Source organism: Lolium perenne, chromosome 2 (genome assembly GCF_019359855.2).
Source record: "Lolium perenne isolate Kyuss_39 chromosome 2, Kyuss_2.0, whole genome shotgun sequence".
Classification (NCBI taxonomy): Eukaryota; Viridiplantae; Streptophyta; class Magnoliopsida; order Poales; family Poaceae; genus Lolium; species Lolium perenne.
The window spans coordinates 180,383,848-180,402,258 of NC_067245.2; the positions used below are offsets into that span (position 1 = coordinate 180,383,848).

Consider the following 18,411-nt stretch of genomic DNA (forward strand, 5'->3'; position numbering starts at 1 on the left):
CTAGGATAGGGCATCTTCTCAATTGCTTCAACTTTAGCTCTATCAACTTCAATACCTCTGTCGGAATTTTATGTCCCAATACAATTCCTTCATTAACCATAAAGTGGCATTTCTCCCAATTAAGAACAAGGTTAGTTTCTTCACATCTCTGCAAAACTTTATCAAGGTTTCGCAAGCAATTATCAAAAGAATTCCCATAGACAGAAAAATCATCCATTAATACCTCTACAATATTCTCGCAAAAGCCATGAAAAATAGCAGACATGCATCTTTGAAAAGTAGTAGGAGCATTACATAAACCAAAAGGCATGCGTCTATAAGCATAAGTTCCATAGGGACAAGTGAAAGTGGTTTTCTCTTGATCTTTAGTTTTAACAGCAATTTGTGAAAACCCAGAATAACCATCAAGAAAGCAAAAAATGAGTATTTTTAGACAACCTTTCTAACATTTGATCAATAAAAGGTAAAGGGTAATGATCTTTCTTAGTAACTTTATTAACTTTTCGATAATCAATGCACATTCTATACCCTACAACTACTCTTTGAGGTATGAGCTCATCATTATCATTAGGTACAACAGTCATTCCTCCTTTCTTAGGAACACAATGCACAAGACTAACCCATCTACTATCAGCTATAGGATATATAATACCATCTTCAAGAAGTTTTAATACCTCATTTCTTACCACATCCTTCATCTTAGGAATTAGACGACGCTGATGTTCAACAACAGGCTTTGCATCATCTTCCATATTAATGGCATGTTGGCAAATAGAGGGAGAAATCCCCTTCAAGTCATCAAGAGTGTAGCCAATAGCTCCTCGGTGTTTCTTCAATATTTCCAATAACCTTTCTTCCTCAAACTCTGAAAGCTTAGAACTAATAATAACAGGATATATTTTCTTATCATCAATATGAGCATATTTAAGATTATCAGGCAATGGTTTTAAATCAAAAACAGGATCTTCCTTTGGTGGTGGTGTTGTACCTAGATCTTCAACCGGTAAATCATGCTTAAGAATAGGTTGACGAAGGAAAATTTCATCAAGCTCATTTCTTTCTTCCCTAAAGACTTCACTCTCACTATCCTCCAAATGTTGCTGCAAAGGATTATTAGGAGCAAGAGCAATAGATGCACACTGTTCAACTCTAAAATCATTATTAGGCAAATCAGCTTTATAAGGAGTTTTGGAAAATTTGGAGAAATTAAACTCATAAGATTCACCGGCAAATTTAGTCACAATTTTCTCTTTCTTGCAATCTATAACAGCTCCACAAGTATTTAGAAAAGGTCTACCAAAAATAATAGGACAAGACTTACTAGCAGCAGAACCAAGTACCAAAAAGTCAGCAGGATATTTAATCTTACCACATAGAACTTCCACATCTTGAACAATACCAATAGGAGAGATAGTTTCTCTATTAGCTAGCCGAATAACCACATCAATATCTTCAAGTTCAGAAGAACCAATTTTATGCATGATCTCCGTGTAAAGCTCATAAGGAATAGCACTAATACTTGCACCAATATCGCATAAACCATAATAACAATGATCACCAATTCTAACAGAGAGCATAGGAACATTGGTTTTCCTAGACTTATTAGGATGCGAAACAATATTAGAAGCATCTTCACAGAAAATAATATGACCATCTTCCACATTTTCAGTCACAAGATCTTTAACTATTGCAATAGCAGGTTCAACCTTTATTTGCTCTTCAGGTTCTATAGGTTTCTTTGCACTTTTATTAACCGCACTATTTATAACAGAATACTCCTTCATTTTAGCAGGGAAAGGAGTTTTTTCAATATAAGCTTCTGGAAGAACATGATCAACAGTTTCAATTACAACACATTTATTTATAGATGAATCAATTTTATCTTTATACGGTTCATGATACTTGTCAAAATTCTTCCTAGGCAATTCAAAATGAGAGGCAAAAGCTTTATAAAGATTTGCAACGACTTGAGAATCAAGACCATAAGTAGCACTCATATTACGAAATTTATCAGTATCCATAAAAGCTTCAATGCATTTATAATCATAATTTATACCTGACTCTCTATCTTTGTCGTTCTCCCATCCTTCAGTATTCTCCTGAATCCGATCAAGAAGGTCCCTTTTAAACTCTTCTTTGTTGCGTGTAAATGATCCAGAACAAGAAGTATCCAGCAAGGTCTTATCTTGAAAAGAAAGTCTTGCATAGAAATTATCAATGATAATATTACCAGGAAGCTCATGAATGGGGCATTTGAGAATTAAAGACTTCAATCTCCCCCATGCTTGGGCAATACTCTCTCCATCATGAGGCCAGAAATTATATATGCGGTTCCGGTCTTTGTGAATTTCACTTGGAGGATAGAATTTAGAATAAAATAGAGGCACAATATCCTTCCAATCAAGAGAATCTCCATTCTTCAATAATTTATACCAATGCGCCGCTTTACCAGACAGCGATATAGAGAATAGTTTCTTCCTAACTTCATCCATAGCAATACCTGCACACTTGAATAAACCGCATAATTCATGTAAGAACAGTAAATGATCTCCAGGATGGACAGTTCCATCCCCTTCATAGCGGTTATCCACAACACGTTCAATAATTTTCATAGGTATTTTGTATGGAACCTCTTTCTCACCTGGCACCTCATCCACTACCTTTGCAGTAGTAGTAGATTTTCCAAATAAAAATTCAAGAGAAGATCTCTCCATAATGAATTATAGCAGCAGGCAGAAATAAAATCAGCACAAACAGTAAAAGTTTCCCTTACCAATTCCTCTTACCAATAGCGCTTCACTCCCCGGCAATGGCGCCAGAAAATAGTCTTGATGACCCACAAGTATAGGGGGTGTATCGTAGTACTTTCGATAAATAAGAGTGTCGAACCCAACGAGGAGCAGAAGGTGTTGACAAGCAGTTTCGATGAAGGATTCACTGTAAATGCTCACAGACAAGTATTCAGGGGGTTTTGATATAGCAGATAAATAAAGTACGAGTAAGTAAAATGCGAGAGAAATAATTGCAGCGAGTGGCCCAATCCTTTTTAGCACAAAGGACAAGCCGGTTTGTTTATTTATAATGACCAAACGTTCTTGAGGACACACGGGAATTTAGTCTAGTGCTTTCGCTTCATATAGCTGATTAATCTTCATTGTTTTGATAAGTGTTGTGTGGGTGAACCTATGCTAATGCACCGCCCTTCCTAGGACTAATACATACTTGTGATTAAACCCCTTGCAAGCATCCGTAAATACAAGAAAGTAATTAAGATAAATCTAACCACAGCCTTAAACTCTGAGATCCTGCTATCCCTCATGCATCGATATACCAACGGGGGTTCAGGTTGCTGTCACTCCGGCAACCCCACAATTAGCAAACGAATACAAGATGCCCTAGGCCCATAAAGGTGAAGTGTCATGTAGTCGACGTTCACATGACACCACTAGAAGAATAACACCACAACTTAAATATCAAACCATTAAATATTACTCAACATAGTTCACTACTAACATTTAGACTTCATCCATGTCCTCAAGAACTAAACGAACTACTCACAAGACATCATATGGAACATGATCAGAGGTGATATGATGATGGATAACAATCTGAACATAAACCTTGATTCAACGGTTTCACTCAATAGCATCAATAATAAGGAGTAATCAACACCGGGAGAGTTTCCCCTATGAAATACTCAAGATTCAACCCTAGATGTTACAGCGGAGACGAGGTGCAGCGGTGGAGATGACGGTGTCGGTGGTGGAGATGATGATGATGATCCCAATGAAGTCCAGCTCGATGACGGTGACGTTGGCGACGATTTCCCCCCTCCGGGAGGGAATTTCCCCGGCAGATTTTTGCCTGCCGGAGAGCTCTTTTCTCTTTGGTGTTTTCCGCCTCGAGGAGGCGGCGATGACTATCCTCGATGTTCCCCCGCACCTTAGGGTTTCTGCGAGATGGAGTACGCGAAAGGGCGATGGCCGAGGGGGTCGTGGGCCCCCTCCCCACGTGGTGGCGCGCCGGCATTGGTGGCCGCACCAGCCCATGGGGAGGGCCCATGGCGGCCCTCCTCGGCCTCCCCTTTTGGCTGGCTCCGTCATCTGGAAAAATAGGAGCTTCGGTATATTTTCCGTCAATTGTTGATCTTCAGAAATATTGTATCCTGACGGTGCTTTTTCCAGCAGAATTCTGACTCGGTGAGTAATTCTCCAATAATCATGAAACATGAAAAATAGGTGAAATGACATAAGTATCATCTCTAAATATGAAATATATCAATGAATAACAGTAAATTATGATATAAAATAGTGATGCAAAATGGACGTATCACGTGTCGTGACTCGAGTTCGAGTTCGAGTTCGAGACACACTCAAGGAAGCCTAAATTTTTGCTTGGTGCACCAACTGAGTTGGGTACGTGTCGACCTGCATGTGCATGCTCGCCGCGTGTCCCTGGCTTCCTACGCGTGGCAACGCGGTCGAGTCGGCTCTCCTCCCAGGCTATACAAGAAGATATATCAGATCTGGAGAATAATACTCTAAGAACTCTCTAGTCCGTCTCTCTCACGAAGTTCCTTTTGCTGTGCTACTCTCTAGTCTTCCCCATCTCGGCGACTGCGTGCACAGCCGTTCGGGAGAGCAGGCCTCCGAAACTCCGTCCGTTGAGATCCTGCACCGGGAGATGGGCTATAAGCTTTTTGGGGAGCGTCTCGGCGACTGCTCGCTGCTGTTCGTGCTCTTCTTAGCCGGTTCGACCGCTTCATCAACAGATCCGACTACACCATGGGCGACATCAACAATTCCCATGGTGGTGGTGCTGCTGCTGGTGCGACCTTCCCGATCGCGATGTACGTGCTTTTTCCTCTCCTACCTTGCACTGCTACTTGTTCCATGTTCAGATCTGATACATGTGCCTGGTCCGATGTGTGTGATTAAGTATGCATATGCATGTATAATGTTGTTTTCGGTAATTAAACTCACACGGAAATTACCTAATATTCTAACACTTAAGACGCGCTAGAATCAATGCTAGATCTCCACATAAAAGATGGAGTAACGTAGTACGTACAGTAAGATGGAGTAGGATGTACACAGTCAACGCTCCCTTTTCATAAATAAGATGCATACGTATTTTAATATAAATTTTAATAAAATAAGTAAACATAAAAATATTAATATATTTTCTATTTATGTTAATTTTATATTCGTATTTTTTTATATTTAAAATAATTTCTTGGTTAAAAAGAAGAGAAAATGAGGATGCCTTATTTATTAGAATGGAGTGATATGTATATTCCTCTGTGCCACATGGGATAGGGATTATAAGTCTTCCTCTAAATTTGAGCCTAACTTTAAGCACAAAATTAACTCATAAATATAATTTATTTATCAGAAAAATTATAATGTCGAAATATTCTTTTACATATAAATTTAAATGTATAATTTATGTAACGTATAATTTGTATTTTTCTTTTGCTAATTTTAGGTTAATCAAGAATTAAGTTAGTTCTATATCAACTCAATAATGGTTAGATTTGCATCGTGATTTGTGTATGCAAGAATTACACATGGTGCGTAATTGCATTTTTAAGCTACATGTGAACTGCACATTAAATTAGGTGATTGCAAGTTAAGTTAATTTTAGGTTCACCGAAACGAAAATTAGCCACATCCTTTGTATTTAATATGTTAAACTTAGGCTTAAATTTTGATTAGTCCTTATAATCCTAACGGAGTTGAGAACTGAGTAGCACATCACTAGCAAGGCTTGCGAGTGCGTAGTCAGTTTACCTAAATTTAAGTTCCAAGAAGACTAAATTAAATAGGATGTTATCTCGCGTCCTGCTCGAGAGATCTATCTAACAATCTTACCCGTTGGTCAAAGTTTTGATAATCCTAACGGAGTTAGTAATCGGCATTATATATACAAACCCATCGGATCACTGGTAAGCAACTTCTCCTCACTGGATGTGAAAAAAAAAACTAGTGTCCTCACAGCGAAAATGGAGCCTTCGTCAATGGTGCGCGTGGTGTCTTCGTCCACGGTGAAGCCGCGGCCGCGGCCACGCCACCGTATCCCGCTCACCTCCTGGGACATCGCCATGATCTCCACCGGCTACATCCAGAGGGGCCTCCTCTTCCATAAGCCTTCTTCGTTGCCCGCGTTCCACGTTGTCGACCACCTCGCCGCCGCACTCGGCGATGCACTCTGCGACTACTACCCAGTCGCCGGCCGCCTCGTTACAGACCAGCACCGCGACGAGCTCGGTAACGTCGTGGGATGCTCGGTGTCCATCCAATGCGACGGACAAGGAGTCGAGGTCGTCCACGCCCACGCCGACGGCGTCTCCATCGCCGACGTGATTCCTCACGACGCTGACGTGCCGCGCGTCGTCCAGTCATTCTTCCCACTCGACGACGCCGTTGGCTTCGACGGCCACGAGCTCCCCCTCTTCGTCGTCCAGGTCACCGAGCTCGTCGACGGCGTCTTCGTCGGTTTTGTCTGCAACCACGTGTTGGCCGACGGCACCGCCTTGTGGGTTTTCCTCAACGACTGGGCCAGGATCGCGCGCGCCAAGCTTAATCTCGCGGTCCCGGTACCCGAAGGAGAATCCCCTCTCCCCCTGACATCGCGCCAGGCGCCCTTGCTGGAGCGTTGGTCAGCCGACGGCGGCACGGCGTCGCCGATCGTGCTCCCATACGCCGAGCCGTCTGAACTGATCGAGCGGCCGGAGTCACCGCAGCTGCGCACGCGCATGCTGCACTTCTCGGCGGAGTCACTAGAGTTACTCAAGGAGCTGGCCCGGACAGAGCTTCATGCCGCCGGCGACACGGAGGGCGCCGCCGCTTTGACACGGTTCCAGGCTCTGAGCTCGCTGGTGTGGCGGTGTATCACCCGCGCACGGCGCTTGGACCCAGAGCAAGAGACGACGTTCCGCGCGGCGATCAACAACCGCGCACGGCTCCGGCCGGCGCTGCCGGCAGAGTACTTTGGCAACTGCATCGACGCCGTGAGCACGGAGAGGCCTGTGTGCGCGTCGATGCTGCTCGAACGCGGTAAGCACGGGTGGGCAGCGGCGGCCGTGGGACGCGCGGTGGCGGCCCACACGGACGAGGCCATCAGGGCGCACGTGGCGGCGTGGATGACAAAGCCGGTGGTTTACACGACGGGGTGGCATGACCCGCACGAGACGATGGTCGTGAGCTCGCCGCGGTTCGACATGTATGGATGCGACTTCGGGTGGGGGAGACCGTTGGCGGCGCGGGGAGGCAGGGCGAACAAGATCGACGGTTGGGTGTCACTGTACCCCGGGCAAGATGGAGGCGACAGCATGGACGCGGAGGTGTCGCTGACGCCGGAGCACATGGCGGCGCTCGAGCAGGATGAGGAGTTCTGGGCAGCCGTGTCGAAGGGCGCGCCTGCACGTACATGAGGGGAGTTTTGATGTTCGACCGTCATGAACAAATGCTCTGCTTCTTCGCCTTTTCTTGTTTCAGATGGCCTCCTCCTCACTGCACCACCAGGAGCAGTATCCGCCGCTGCTCTACTGGTTATCGCCACCGTCGAGCTCATCACATCCTCCAAATTCTCCGGTACTCCAAAGTACGCAGGCTCCTCTTGTTCTTTGTTGAAACTGTCCTCAGTGTTCACTATAACCTATTGGCGGGAGTAGCCTGAAATTCGATAGTTAGTTCAGTTTTTTTTCTTAGCTGAATAAACAGCACGAGTCTATTCGTGATTTCGTGTCAGGTCCTAGGTTTCAGGTAGACTAGTTATTGCTGTGTACCTTTGTTATGTACTCCCCATATAAAGGGAGGGAGCTCACGAGAAAAGAAAACACGAACTGCGTCCTGCCGGCCTTCGCGGAGCCTGGAACACGATTCCGCGAAAGAACTTTTTTTAGATAAAAGGCACTCAAGTGCCCGACTTTGAATTAACAAAGCCAACAACGGTGAGAACGATACAAAGTGCTGAACCCAGCTTACAGAACGACACCACACACCTACACGAACTACCGAAGAAACTACAACCGGAAGCACGACCAAAAGGCTCAGGCAAAGCACCTACGAGGACTCGCAAAAGAACATGAGTCTACAGTGTCGGGCCGGTGCTCACTCGAGAGCGAGCCATTTTCACGCGCGCCTCAACAAAACTCCTCCGTCGCAGAAATACCACCGGAAGCCGACCACCACCGGGGACCGACCCACGTTGCTCGCAAACCGAAGAGCAGCGCCAAGGAAGCTCGACAAGGGAAGGGCACGGAGCAAGCCTTGCCGAAGATCGCCAAAGAATCACCTCCGTCACAACCTTCGGTGAGCCTCGCGCTGTGGGCTCCAAGACGGTGTCTTCAAGAAGAGCACGACATCGGAGTGCCGCCACCGCCCGATCCGAGGATCTTGGGTTTTCACCCGGACGAAGTAGAGGGACGGAGGTTGGCCTCACGGCGCCTTCAACAAGGGAACGCCGTCCGCGAACGCCGCCGCCGTGGCCCGAGGGGCAAAGGTTTCCCCTTGGCAACCTCCCCACCATCTACACCCCACACCACTTGACTCGCCGAATACCACGCGTCGCCCCCACGACCATGGCACCGACCAGCACCAGAGCTACTGGCTCGCCCGCCAACCAAATAACTCCCCCCTTCCAGGGTCGCCGCCCCGGCATCCCAACCCTGCCCGCTGCAGCACCGAGGAAAGCAAGAAACACCGCCGCGAGGTTCGACCAACAAGCCCCAAAGAAGGCCAGAGAGGCAGCCGCCGGCCACCATGGCCGCCGGGTACCAGATCTGGGGGCGAACTGGGCCTGGCAGGGCCCGGGCCCCTGCCCCAACCCGCACGCAGGGTGGCCACCCAGCCCACGCCTCGCCCTGCTCCATCCCTGAAGGCCTCGCCACCGCCGGCCCGCCCGGCCGTGGCCGCCGAAGTTCGCGCCGCCGTGCTCGCCGCCCTGATCCCGCCGCCGGCCGAGCTCGCCCGCCCGGCACCGGTGACGCCTCCGCTGGAGCCGCCGCCGCCACGAGTGCGCCCAACACACAGAGCCACCACGCCGCCGCTGGAGCAGCCGCGCCGCCACGCCCCCTGTCAGCGTCGCGCCCCTTCGCGACGAGACCGCCGCGCCGGCGACACCGCGAGGAGGGGAGAGGTGCCCCGCCGCCGCCGCCCCTGAGCTTCGCCCGGCGGCGGTGAAGCGGGGGAGGGGGAGGAGAGCTCGGCGGCTGTGGCGATTTAGGGTTTCGCCCTGGGCCTCGCGGGAGCCCAGGGACGAAACGTTTCCAGAGTCCGCCCATACCATTCCGCGAAAGAACTCCTTCCCGTTGGCTCTTACTGGCCTCCTTTCGATAGCGGCCAAGCCGTTTCCTCGACGAGCTCAAGAACCTGCAGTCTGCAGAGGGTTCCCCCGACCTTCGTCGTCATCTGGAACCTACACCGACGGTCAGTGCCAAGGCTTACGTAAAGAGTTCCCGAGGGGATGCCAGGCGCCGGCTAGCAACAGAGAGCTATTGTCCGTCCATCCATCGCCCTGAGTCTGGCCATCTGTGAGAAATCCGTGCATCAACTCGTGATCGATCAGGTTTTCTCAATTCAATAAAGGAGTAGTATGCCATATCCGCTTACCAGTCAGGCCAACTCGCCCAACCCCGCTCATAACAGCCGAGAGACTATGGCCTCCACCGTTCCTGCTCGCACCTGCGAGGGCGTGCGGCGGCAGCGACCGTGGCGATCGCGGGAGGCGGATGATCTGGAGGAGGAAGTGGCGCGCGGGTGGGCGCCTTTAGAGCATGTCTAGCAGGCCCCTTATATTTCTGCCCGTATCTCGCTGCTTTTTCGCCCCGTATCGAAAAGTTACCAACGGAAAGCCATTCCGTCTAGCAGAACCCGTATTTCGCCCTGTATTTTCAAAAATAAAAACCCCGAGAAGTTCGATTTCATTGATCATACTACGGATCATACATACGGATCAACGATTCTACATCCAGAATGCGCGATCCTACTCGGGGAGGTCGACTAGGTACGAGTCCGCCTCCGCCTCCGCCTCCCACAACTCCGCCTCCTTCGCGGCGGCGATGGCCGCCGCCACCTCTTCCTCCTCCGCCTTGGCGTCGTCCTTGAGGAACTGCCGTAGCTCCTTCAACAAGTCGGGGGCCTCCTCGTCATCGCCGGCGAGCGGAGCTCCTCTAGCGCTGGTGCTCCCGCTGCTCCAAGCCTCCTTCGCCCAGCGGCGGCGCTCCCAGTCGGCGCGCCACTCGTCGAACTTGGGCCCGCTCATCGGCTTCATCGGCGGATCCTCGTTGTACCAGCGCCCGGCCGCCGCGAAGTCAACGAGCTTCGGCGGGACGTACGCGGCGCCGGCGTACCTGCAGGCCAAACGCCGGCTCCCGGCGGCGGATCTCTTGCATTGGCGCCGCCACGCATCCTCCACGTTGTCCGGCGAGCGGGATCGCTTCGATCCGCTCGCCGGCGAGGCGGTACTACGGCGGCGGGCGTCCATGCCGGATCTGGGGTGGAATGCGGCGCGGGGGAGCGACTAATTGCTCGCCGGAGCAGGAGGAGGAGGCGGCGGCGCACGGCGGAGCTAGGGTTGCGAGTGAGGGGTTAACCCCTCATTCGCACCTGCGCCCAGTATAAGTACGGGGCGACGGGGCCGATTTCCTGGGCCCCGTATTCCGCCGAAACGGGCCGGCCCAAATACGGGGCCTGCTAGACGCCCAAAATCGCGCGTGCCCCGTATTCCGCCGGAATTTTACGAAATGGGCAGGTTATACGGGGCCTGTTAGACATGCTCTTAGGATGTAGCCAGCAGGTGGCCACGAGGATGCATGCTGGAGCACGGCGGGATGCTGATCGAATTTGTTGACGAGGCTACCGATGTCCCGTCATTGTTTCCGGCTTTCCGCCCAGGTCCTGAATCCTGGAAGACGAAGAGATTGAGAGGACCAAGTTGCAAAATATGTACTGGCCTTGGTGAGATGGTCTCATAGGAGGGCCGCCTCACCCTGTGCATCGTCGACACCGTCCTGCTGCCGACTATGGTGGTGTGCATCGATAGTTTGGGCTGGCTGCGCTGATGTGTATCTCCATCTGAATCCCGCTGTGAGTAGTGCCAATATGTGTCGTTGCGGGAGCGGTGGACACCGTGATTGGATTTCTCATCACTGAATTCCATACGCTGTCGAGTTACTAGCTAGCGAATTGTGTATGACCCTCTCTGTACGTAGGTACACTTGGACTTGATACACGTTCTGTTTAATAGTGATCGACATAAGCATCAGGTTTCAAGATTTTGGCAAGTTTGCTGACGGCATTGATTATGTGCTACGTGTGGACGTGGCACGATTTGGTTGGACATAGCAGGTTCAGTTTCAGAGAGCCATGACCCTGCAAGAAAGAGCACACATCCGCATTTTTTGTCTCTCTCTCTCTCACAACCTAACCACCCAAGGGATTTTTTTTTTACTGAGTTGAATTAATAATCATTGCTAGATATTAGCAACATAAAATGTTATCGTTGGAGGCTATCAAGTCGTCATAGTGTTGTGGGATTGCTTGGTTCTTTCGTAGATCGATTGTGTGCATAGGATGATAAGATTCTGATTCAGCATTTGTATTCTTTAGGCTGTAAAATATTTATTATTTGATAAGTTTAGCTCACTATGTACCATTACAAATTATAAATAAAAGAGGTTTGGTATCTGTATTTCATCTATATGTGAATTACGGACAATGGTACTAGGTCTGCACATACTAGAGTGTACAACAGATTTTGGATATGGTTTGTGCATTTGCATATGAGAAATTTGGGTGTGTTCATTTTTTGCATTTATATACACATATTTACGTAAAAATTTAAATTTAATTTTATAATATGGCAACATGAAAGCTTAATTTGTGTGTCGGGTAACACCGATTTTCTTTTTTCCGTTGCAACGCACGGGCAATTTTCCTAGTAATTAATAAAAAGGTTGTGTGGGTCACTTTGATGGAGAGGCCAGAGATTTGAATCTCCTTCTTGATTTATTTTTTTGCTTTGTCGGATGTCGCAATCAAAATTTTCGGAGCAGCATGATGTGGTTGGCATGAATGTAGCCTGTAGAACACCTCCTGCATCTGCTATTTTCGTTTTTTCAGTCAGGAAACACCTCGATTTGAGTTTGTTGAAGATCTTGCACAACCAAGCCGCGAGTCTACAATAGTACATAATCCATTGCTGCTAACATGCGCTTAAAACCCTGCTCTGATGAGCTAATTGTGCGTCACCCTGCCCTCACCGAGGAACCACTGGGCTTATACCGTAGAAGATCGAGCCTCTTGCCGGGATTCCTATGCAAGATGCATACTATCACTTCCCTCACGCAAACTACCAGTCCTCTCTCACTGACTTTATACCGTAGATCTCCTTCTCTCTAGTCGATTTTCTCTCTTAGAGCCGATCTCTCTTCCTTCACCCCAGGCCATGGCCCTTCTTTTATACGAGAAGGGGATACCATTGTCACCTTGGATGAAGTTTTGTTTTATCCATTGGTCTTGATCTCCAGGTTTTGCCACCTTTCTGTTATCGAGTTTTGTCCTTCTCTAATACAACATGCCACTCGAGGGGGCACTCTAGAACGGCCTAGCCATAGGCCTGCTCCAGTTATAGCTAAGTTGCAATAGAGTTCTCCTTTGGCTCTCGTCTATCTTCATACCCCGCCGAGGAAATGTTCACGCAATGCACTACAAAAAAGCACCCCCTTACTCGGCGATTTTTTTTACGAAACAAGTTGTTGTCGCCTGCAAAAATATTTGGGCCGGCGGATGGGCATTCCCAACGCCTAACAAGGCCGTCACACATATATTCACCGTGGTTGATTGCATAGCGGCGGATAAATATGTCTTGCTTGGTGGCAGGCAAGCCCGGCACCAGGTAATGCCGCGTTGAGCAAGGGAGGTATTTAGCATTGTGTCGACCATTGTAAGCGACGTCAAAAGTTAGATCAAAGATGGAGAATGATCAAGCATTGTGGCACATCTCCTTTGGGTCATGCATTATCTTTATATGGGTCATTTGTGCACATGAAGCCCAAATAGCTAGCGCACTAGTTCTAGAGTCCATAAACAAACTCTAACCACCACTGCCCACTCTACACCCGCCTCTGTGTACGCCGCCGCACTCGCAGTTGTCGACTCCCACTCTCTTCCTGACAAGGAAATGAAGCCCAAGTTAGAGACCTGAAGGCTTTCATGTCACACAATATTTCAGGATCTAGCGTACCCTCTGCATCGCAATTCCACCTTCGATCCATGTTCTAAATTATGGTCTTCATCTCTTGTATAAAATGTGTTGCATCTTATTACTTCACTTGCACCTCCGTTCCCGATTCTAAACAATCTCTACTGTCCTTTCAGATCCAAATGTACACTGTCATTGTGTGAATGATGAGTACGCCATGGAAGTTATGTCACGGCGTGTAGACAGAGAGGTGGGTGTAAGACGGGGAGCTACCGGGATGGTGAGACACGATTTACCCAGCTTCATATCTCACAACGGTAGCGAAACTGAAAGGATCGTATGCCGCACCTAGAGGGGGGGGGTGAATAGGTGCTAACCAATTTTTAGTTCTTTTTCAATTTAGGCTTGACACAAAAGGTAAATTCTCTAGATATGCAACTAAGTGAATTTACCTATATGACAAGGCTAACAACTAAGCAAGATATATCTAAGCAATATAGAGATAGAATAGGATAGAGGTAACCGAGAGTGGAGCACGCGATGACACGGAGATGATTCCCGTAGTTCCCTTCCTTTGCAAGAAGGTACGTCTACGTTTGGAGGAGTGTGGTTGCTACGAAAGCCAAACCAACAGCCACGAAGGCTTCACTCAGATCTCGGGTGAGCAACGCCACGAAGGCCTAGCCCACTTCCACTAAGGGATTTCCTCGAGGCGGAAACCGGGCCTTTACAAGGTTCTTGGGGCACACATCCACAACCAAATTGGAGGCTCCCAAATCTGTTACAACACAACAATCAACAACAATACATCAACACAAATCAACTAGGGAACCAAATAGGAACACTAGCATGAGATCCCTCAAACAAGAGAGGGGGAAATGAAGAACGCTTCGGTGAGGATGTAGATCGGTGTCTTCTCCTTCGAATCTCCAAAGATCAAGAGCTTTGGTTGGGGGAGGAAGGAGATCTTGCAAATCTTGAGTTTCTTGAGGTGGCTCTAATGGAGGTGGCTTGGCAGATTTCTTGTGTAATGATTGAGCAAGCAACCAAGGTAGAAGAAGGGGGGTATTTATACCCCCTCTCAAAAATGAGCCGTTGCAGCTTCCGGGGGGCCGGATAATCCGGCCTAAGTAAGGGCCGGATAATCCGCCCCCCCCCCCCGGATAATCCGGCCTACGGGACAAAACAGTGACATTATCCGGCCAAATGTCCGGCCCTATGCCAGAGAAGCTTTTCTTCCAGTCCTTAGCCAAAAACGGGGGGGCCGGATATTTCCAAAATATCCGGCCCGGATATTCCGGCCCTGGTACAATACCAGGACAATATCCGGGCAAAAGTCCGGCCCCCATACTGCGCTACTTTTCCTCGAAGACTTAGCCAAAATCAGGGGGCCGGATATTTCAACAATATCCGGCCCGGATTATCCGGCCTGGCCATCTTTTGCTGTTAACTTTTGACAGACCGATCAAATCCAACACACATAAATATGAATCTATGTAAACCCTGTACCACTTAAACAAACATTAGTGTATCACATATATTGACATCAAACACACAAAACATAATGTGAGAGATGTTCTTTCAATCTCCCCCTTTTTGGTGTTTGATGACAATATACGGATTTGCAAGGGAATCACTATAGAGACAAGCATGATGGCAAAACATAGAGGCACTCCCCCTACATGTGTGCATATAAGTAATTTGCATTTGAATACAAATACACAACACATAGGAGTATGGTGCCTCAACACAAGAGATATCCAACATGAGCTCTAACAATAGACATTGACACATATGAAGTTGAGATAGGATGCAAGAAATCATACCCATGTGTAGATATATAATGCGGAGATATAGCATCACACATAATGTAATATCCTTGATCTCAACAAATAGAAATCCGAAAACCATAACAATGTCTCACACCACATAGCACATAGTTTTGAACGGCACATAAACAAACCAAATAGTTCAAATAAGAGGGAACACAAGCAATATAAGAATGATAAACGCATATGCTTGTGCCCAAACCATGCAAATCCCCGAGAATCCTAATAGAAAACTTCTCCCCCTTTGGCATCGAGACGCCAAAAAGGGGACAAGCGCGATGCTACACGTCCCATGGGAATCACTCGGAGGCTTCTTCTTCATCGGACTGGTATGCCGCTTCCTCTTCTTCCTCATCAGTGTCAGATGCATCCGGAGAGCGGCGAGAGATGTTGGACCTTTGAAGGCAATCATCAAGATCACTCCAAGGAACCTGTGCAGAGTGCCATTCACTGTAACCCTGGTGAGCTGGAGGCTGAGGCGGGGGGCCTTGATCACCACTGAGCTTGTGTAGAATAACCGCCTGAGTATGCTTAATCTCAGAACGCTCTCGGCTAGCTGCATAGTTCTCCTTATGGATCTCAATGTTCATGCAAAGGTTGTGACGCTGAAACCAACTAAGCCGGGTCACTTGCTTCCTCATAGCCGGGACATCAGGATGACGAGCAGGAGCAAAACCACTAGAACGAGCATCACCCATGAAAGTGTCAGGTGCAGGTACAGCTGAAGAGACTGGCTTAAGCTTGTAGGCCTTCTTGACATGGTGCTTCACATAAGGATACCCACTCAAGTCTTCACCACTCACAGCCACAGAGTTGTTGATGAGAAGCTGAATGTAGGGTGCATAGGGTATGGTGGTCCGGGAGACCATGGCATCATGGATCTCATGGAAGATAAAGTCCATGATATCAAGAGAGTAGTCCCGTTCCTCATTAGTCTCACGAGCACACTTATAGCTGAGGTGCATAAGGTCCACAAGGGCTCCCCGGAGAGCATCATTGTTACCACCACTTGGGCAAATGGTTGCCCGAAAGAACCGGAGCAACTGACTGTATATGGGAAGCAGCCCCTTAGTAAAACCAACTTTTCCCGCTGAGGTATAGAGATGCACAAGAGCATTCTTATATGTCTGTTGTGGTCCATGAAGGCGACGACCCTCATCAACAGGAACTCCAAGAATACCAGCAAATCGGCGCAGAGTGGCACTGCAGTGAGTGGAGCCAGTCATCCATTCCATAGTGCGTTCCTCATCTTTCTTGATTGCCAAAGTGGCAAAGAATTGCTTCACCAAATCTGGGCTATAGTCACATTGATCTTCATGATATCATGCAAGCCCAGCCTTCCAGCTACCCAGATTGCATCTTCAAAGTGATTGTTGACCGCCAGAATGTCCACATCGATAGCTTGCATGGGTCTCAGATTCTTCATGGGCTCATAGACATCCTTGTAGATGAACTCCTGCTCCATGCACCAGTATCTCCTGCCCTCTATCTCTTCATCCCTTGGAACATCTTCATACCAGTTCTTCATGCAGATAGCGGAATAAGAGACTGGGTCCATGGCCTTGTAGTTCTCCCTCACTTCCTTGTTCTTCCGCCTTGAAGTGACGGACTTGCGAGGTGCATTGGGTGCAAACTCGTCACTAGATCGATCATGCCTTGAGCGTCTCCGACCACCCCGAGAAGCACCACCTGTGAGAAGCAAAGGCGGGTATTAAAGAGAAGGTAATGCTCATAAGTCATGTAAGATACAGTAATATACTCGAAAAACATGCTATAAGTCGGTACACATCTAGACATGATAGATTGAAGCAAAAACTGCAGCGGCGATGAAGCTCCAGGCCGGATAATCCGGGGTCCCCAGGGGGCGGATAATCCGGCCAGGCCGGATAATCCGGCCAGCGCGGGGGCCGGATAATCCGGCCCTGCGAAAGTTGCAGTTTTCCAATCAAAAACTTGTCTAAGACTAGATCGGCCTCATAGCATGCAAGAGGAGTACACTACACGAGATTTGGAACAACTAGACACCAATTCCACCAAGAAAATAGCACATATAAAACACAACATCTAGGGTTAGAGATTGTGAATCATACCCACATCCCTTGTGGAAACCGCTTGGAGGAGAAGGTAGCTAGGTAGGAGATGCACCCGATCCACCCAAGAACTCCGAGAGGGGGCGGACGGAGCGTCTCCGGCGAGGAGGAGGAGGTCCGGCGATCTTGAGAGGAGAAAGAGGAGAGAGAGGCGCGTGGGGGGTGGTGTGAACCGTTTGTCCCCCCGCGGCCTCGACCTCAACCCTTTCAAGATCTGCCCAGGCCGGATAATCTGGCCCTAGCTTAGGGCGGATAATCCGGCCGGGCCGGATTTTCTGGGGTCTCCTGGGGCCGGATTATCCGGGGTTCTGGAAAATTCCAGAATCGCCGTGAATCCGGCCCATCTTTCGTTGGTTATTTGCATGACCCATATGCGATGCAATGATGTATCACGTCACATATAAGGTGCAAATTTACCAATAAGATTGAGGAACCTAGATCATCCGACCGAAAAACCTCAAACTCCAAGTTTTTACCAAACATGACAAATGAGCAAGATGGAAATGGCTTATAGGAGAGAGTAGGCTTAGGTTTTAGAAGATACAAACTATTAATGGTACATGGTCACTCAAGTTTGCAAGATATGAGCAAATAAGGCCAAACTAGAGTGATTTCCCATAAGAACATGGAGATTGTCAATAAAATCCAATGAGAATCCAAACAACTCCAACTCTTCACGAAGAAGAGTGTGGTGGCCTAGGCCACCATATATGAGTGTTGTGGCATGGCACCGCGAAGATATATCTTGGGTCCAAGCCACTACTCATCATTGAAGCTCACATATCAACATATGATATAAAGAGAATGATTTCTTAATGTTGGCATTATGGGGGGAGGGATAGCTCAATAATTTAAACCGCACTCCCCCTATCTCCATGCCCACATCTAAACCAAATAAAGTTTTGAGACGAAGGTGTGTTTGCAAGATGGTCAAGCTATACTCCTTGAATCAATGATATTTAGCTCATTCCTCAAATAAGTGAACCTTGCTTCATCAAGAGGCTTCGTGAATATATCGGCAAGTTGATCTTTGGTAGGAACATAGATGAGCTCAATATCACCACGGGCAACATGATCCCTAATGAAATGATTCCGGATCTCAATATGCTTCGTTCTTGAATGTTGCACCGGATTATAGGCAATCTTGATAGCACTTTCATTGTCACATAATAGAGGCACTTTGTCACAAATGACACCGTATTCCTTTAAAGTTTGCCTCATCCATAACAATTGAGTGCATCCACTTGCGGCGGCAACATATTCGGCTTCGGCGGTGGAGAGAGATA

At 48.0% G+C, this 18,411-nt stretch overlaps 1 protein-coding gene across 1 annotated transcript; it reads left to right on the forward strand.

Annotated features, from left to right (window-relative positions):
• The first annotated feature begins 5,983 nt into the window (after positions 1-5,983).
• On the forward strand, positions 5,984-7,835 carry LOC127323729 (protein ENHANCED PSEUDOMONAS SUSCEPTIBILITY 1-like). The gene has a single exon (XM_051351850.2). The coding sequence runs from the start codon at positions 6,005-6,007 to the stop codon at positions 7,433-7,435; it is 1,431 nt and encodes a 476-aa protein (XP_051207810.1). The 5' UTR covers positions 5,984-6,004; the 3' UTR covers positions 7,436-7,835.
• Positions 7,836-18,411: the final 10,576 nt, after the last annotated feature.

Excerpts from the sequence above, each read along its gene's own strand:
- LOC127323729 (XM_051351850.2), top strand. The coding sequence starts at position 6,005 with ATGGAGCCTTCGTCAATGGTGCGCGTGGTGTCTTCGTCCACGGTGAAG.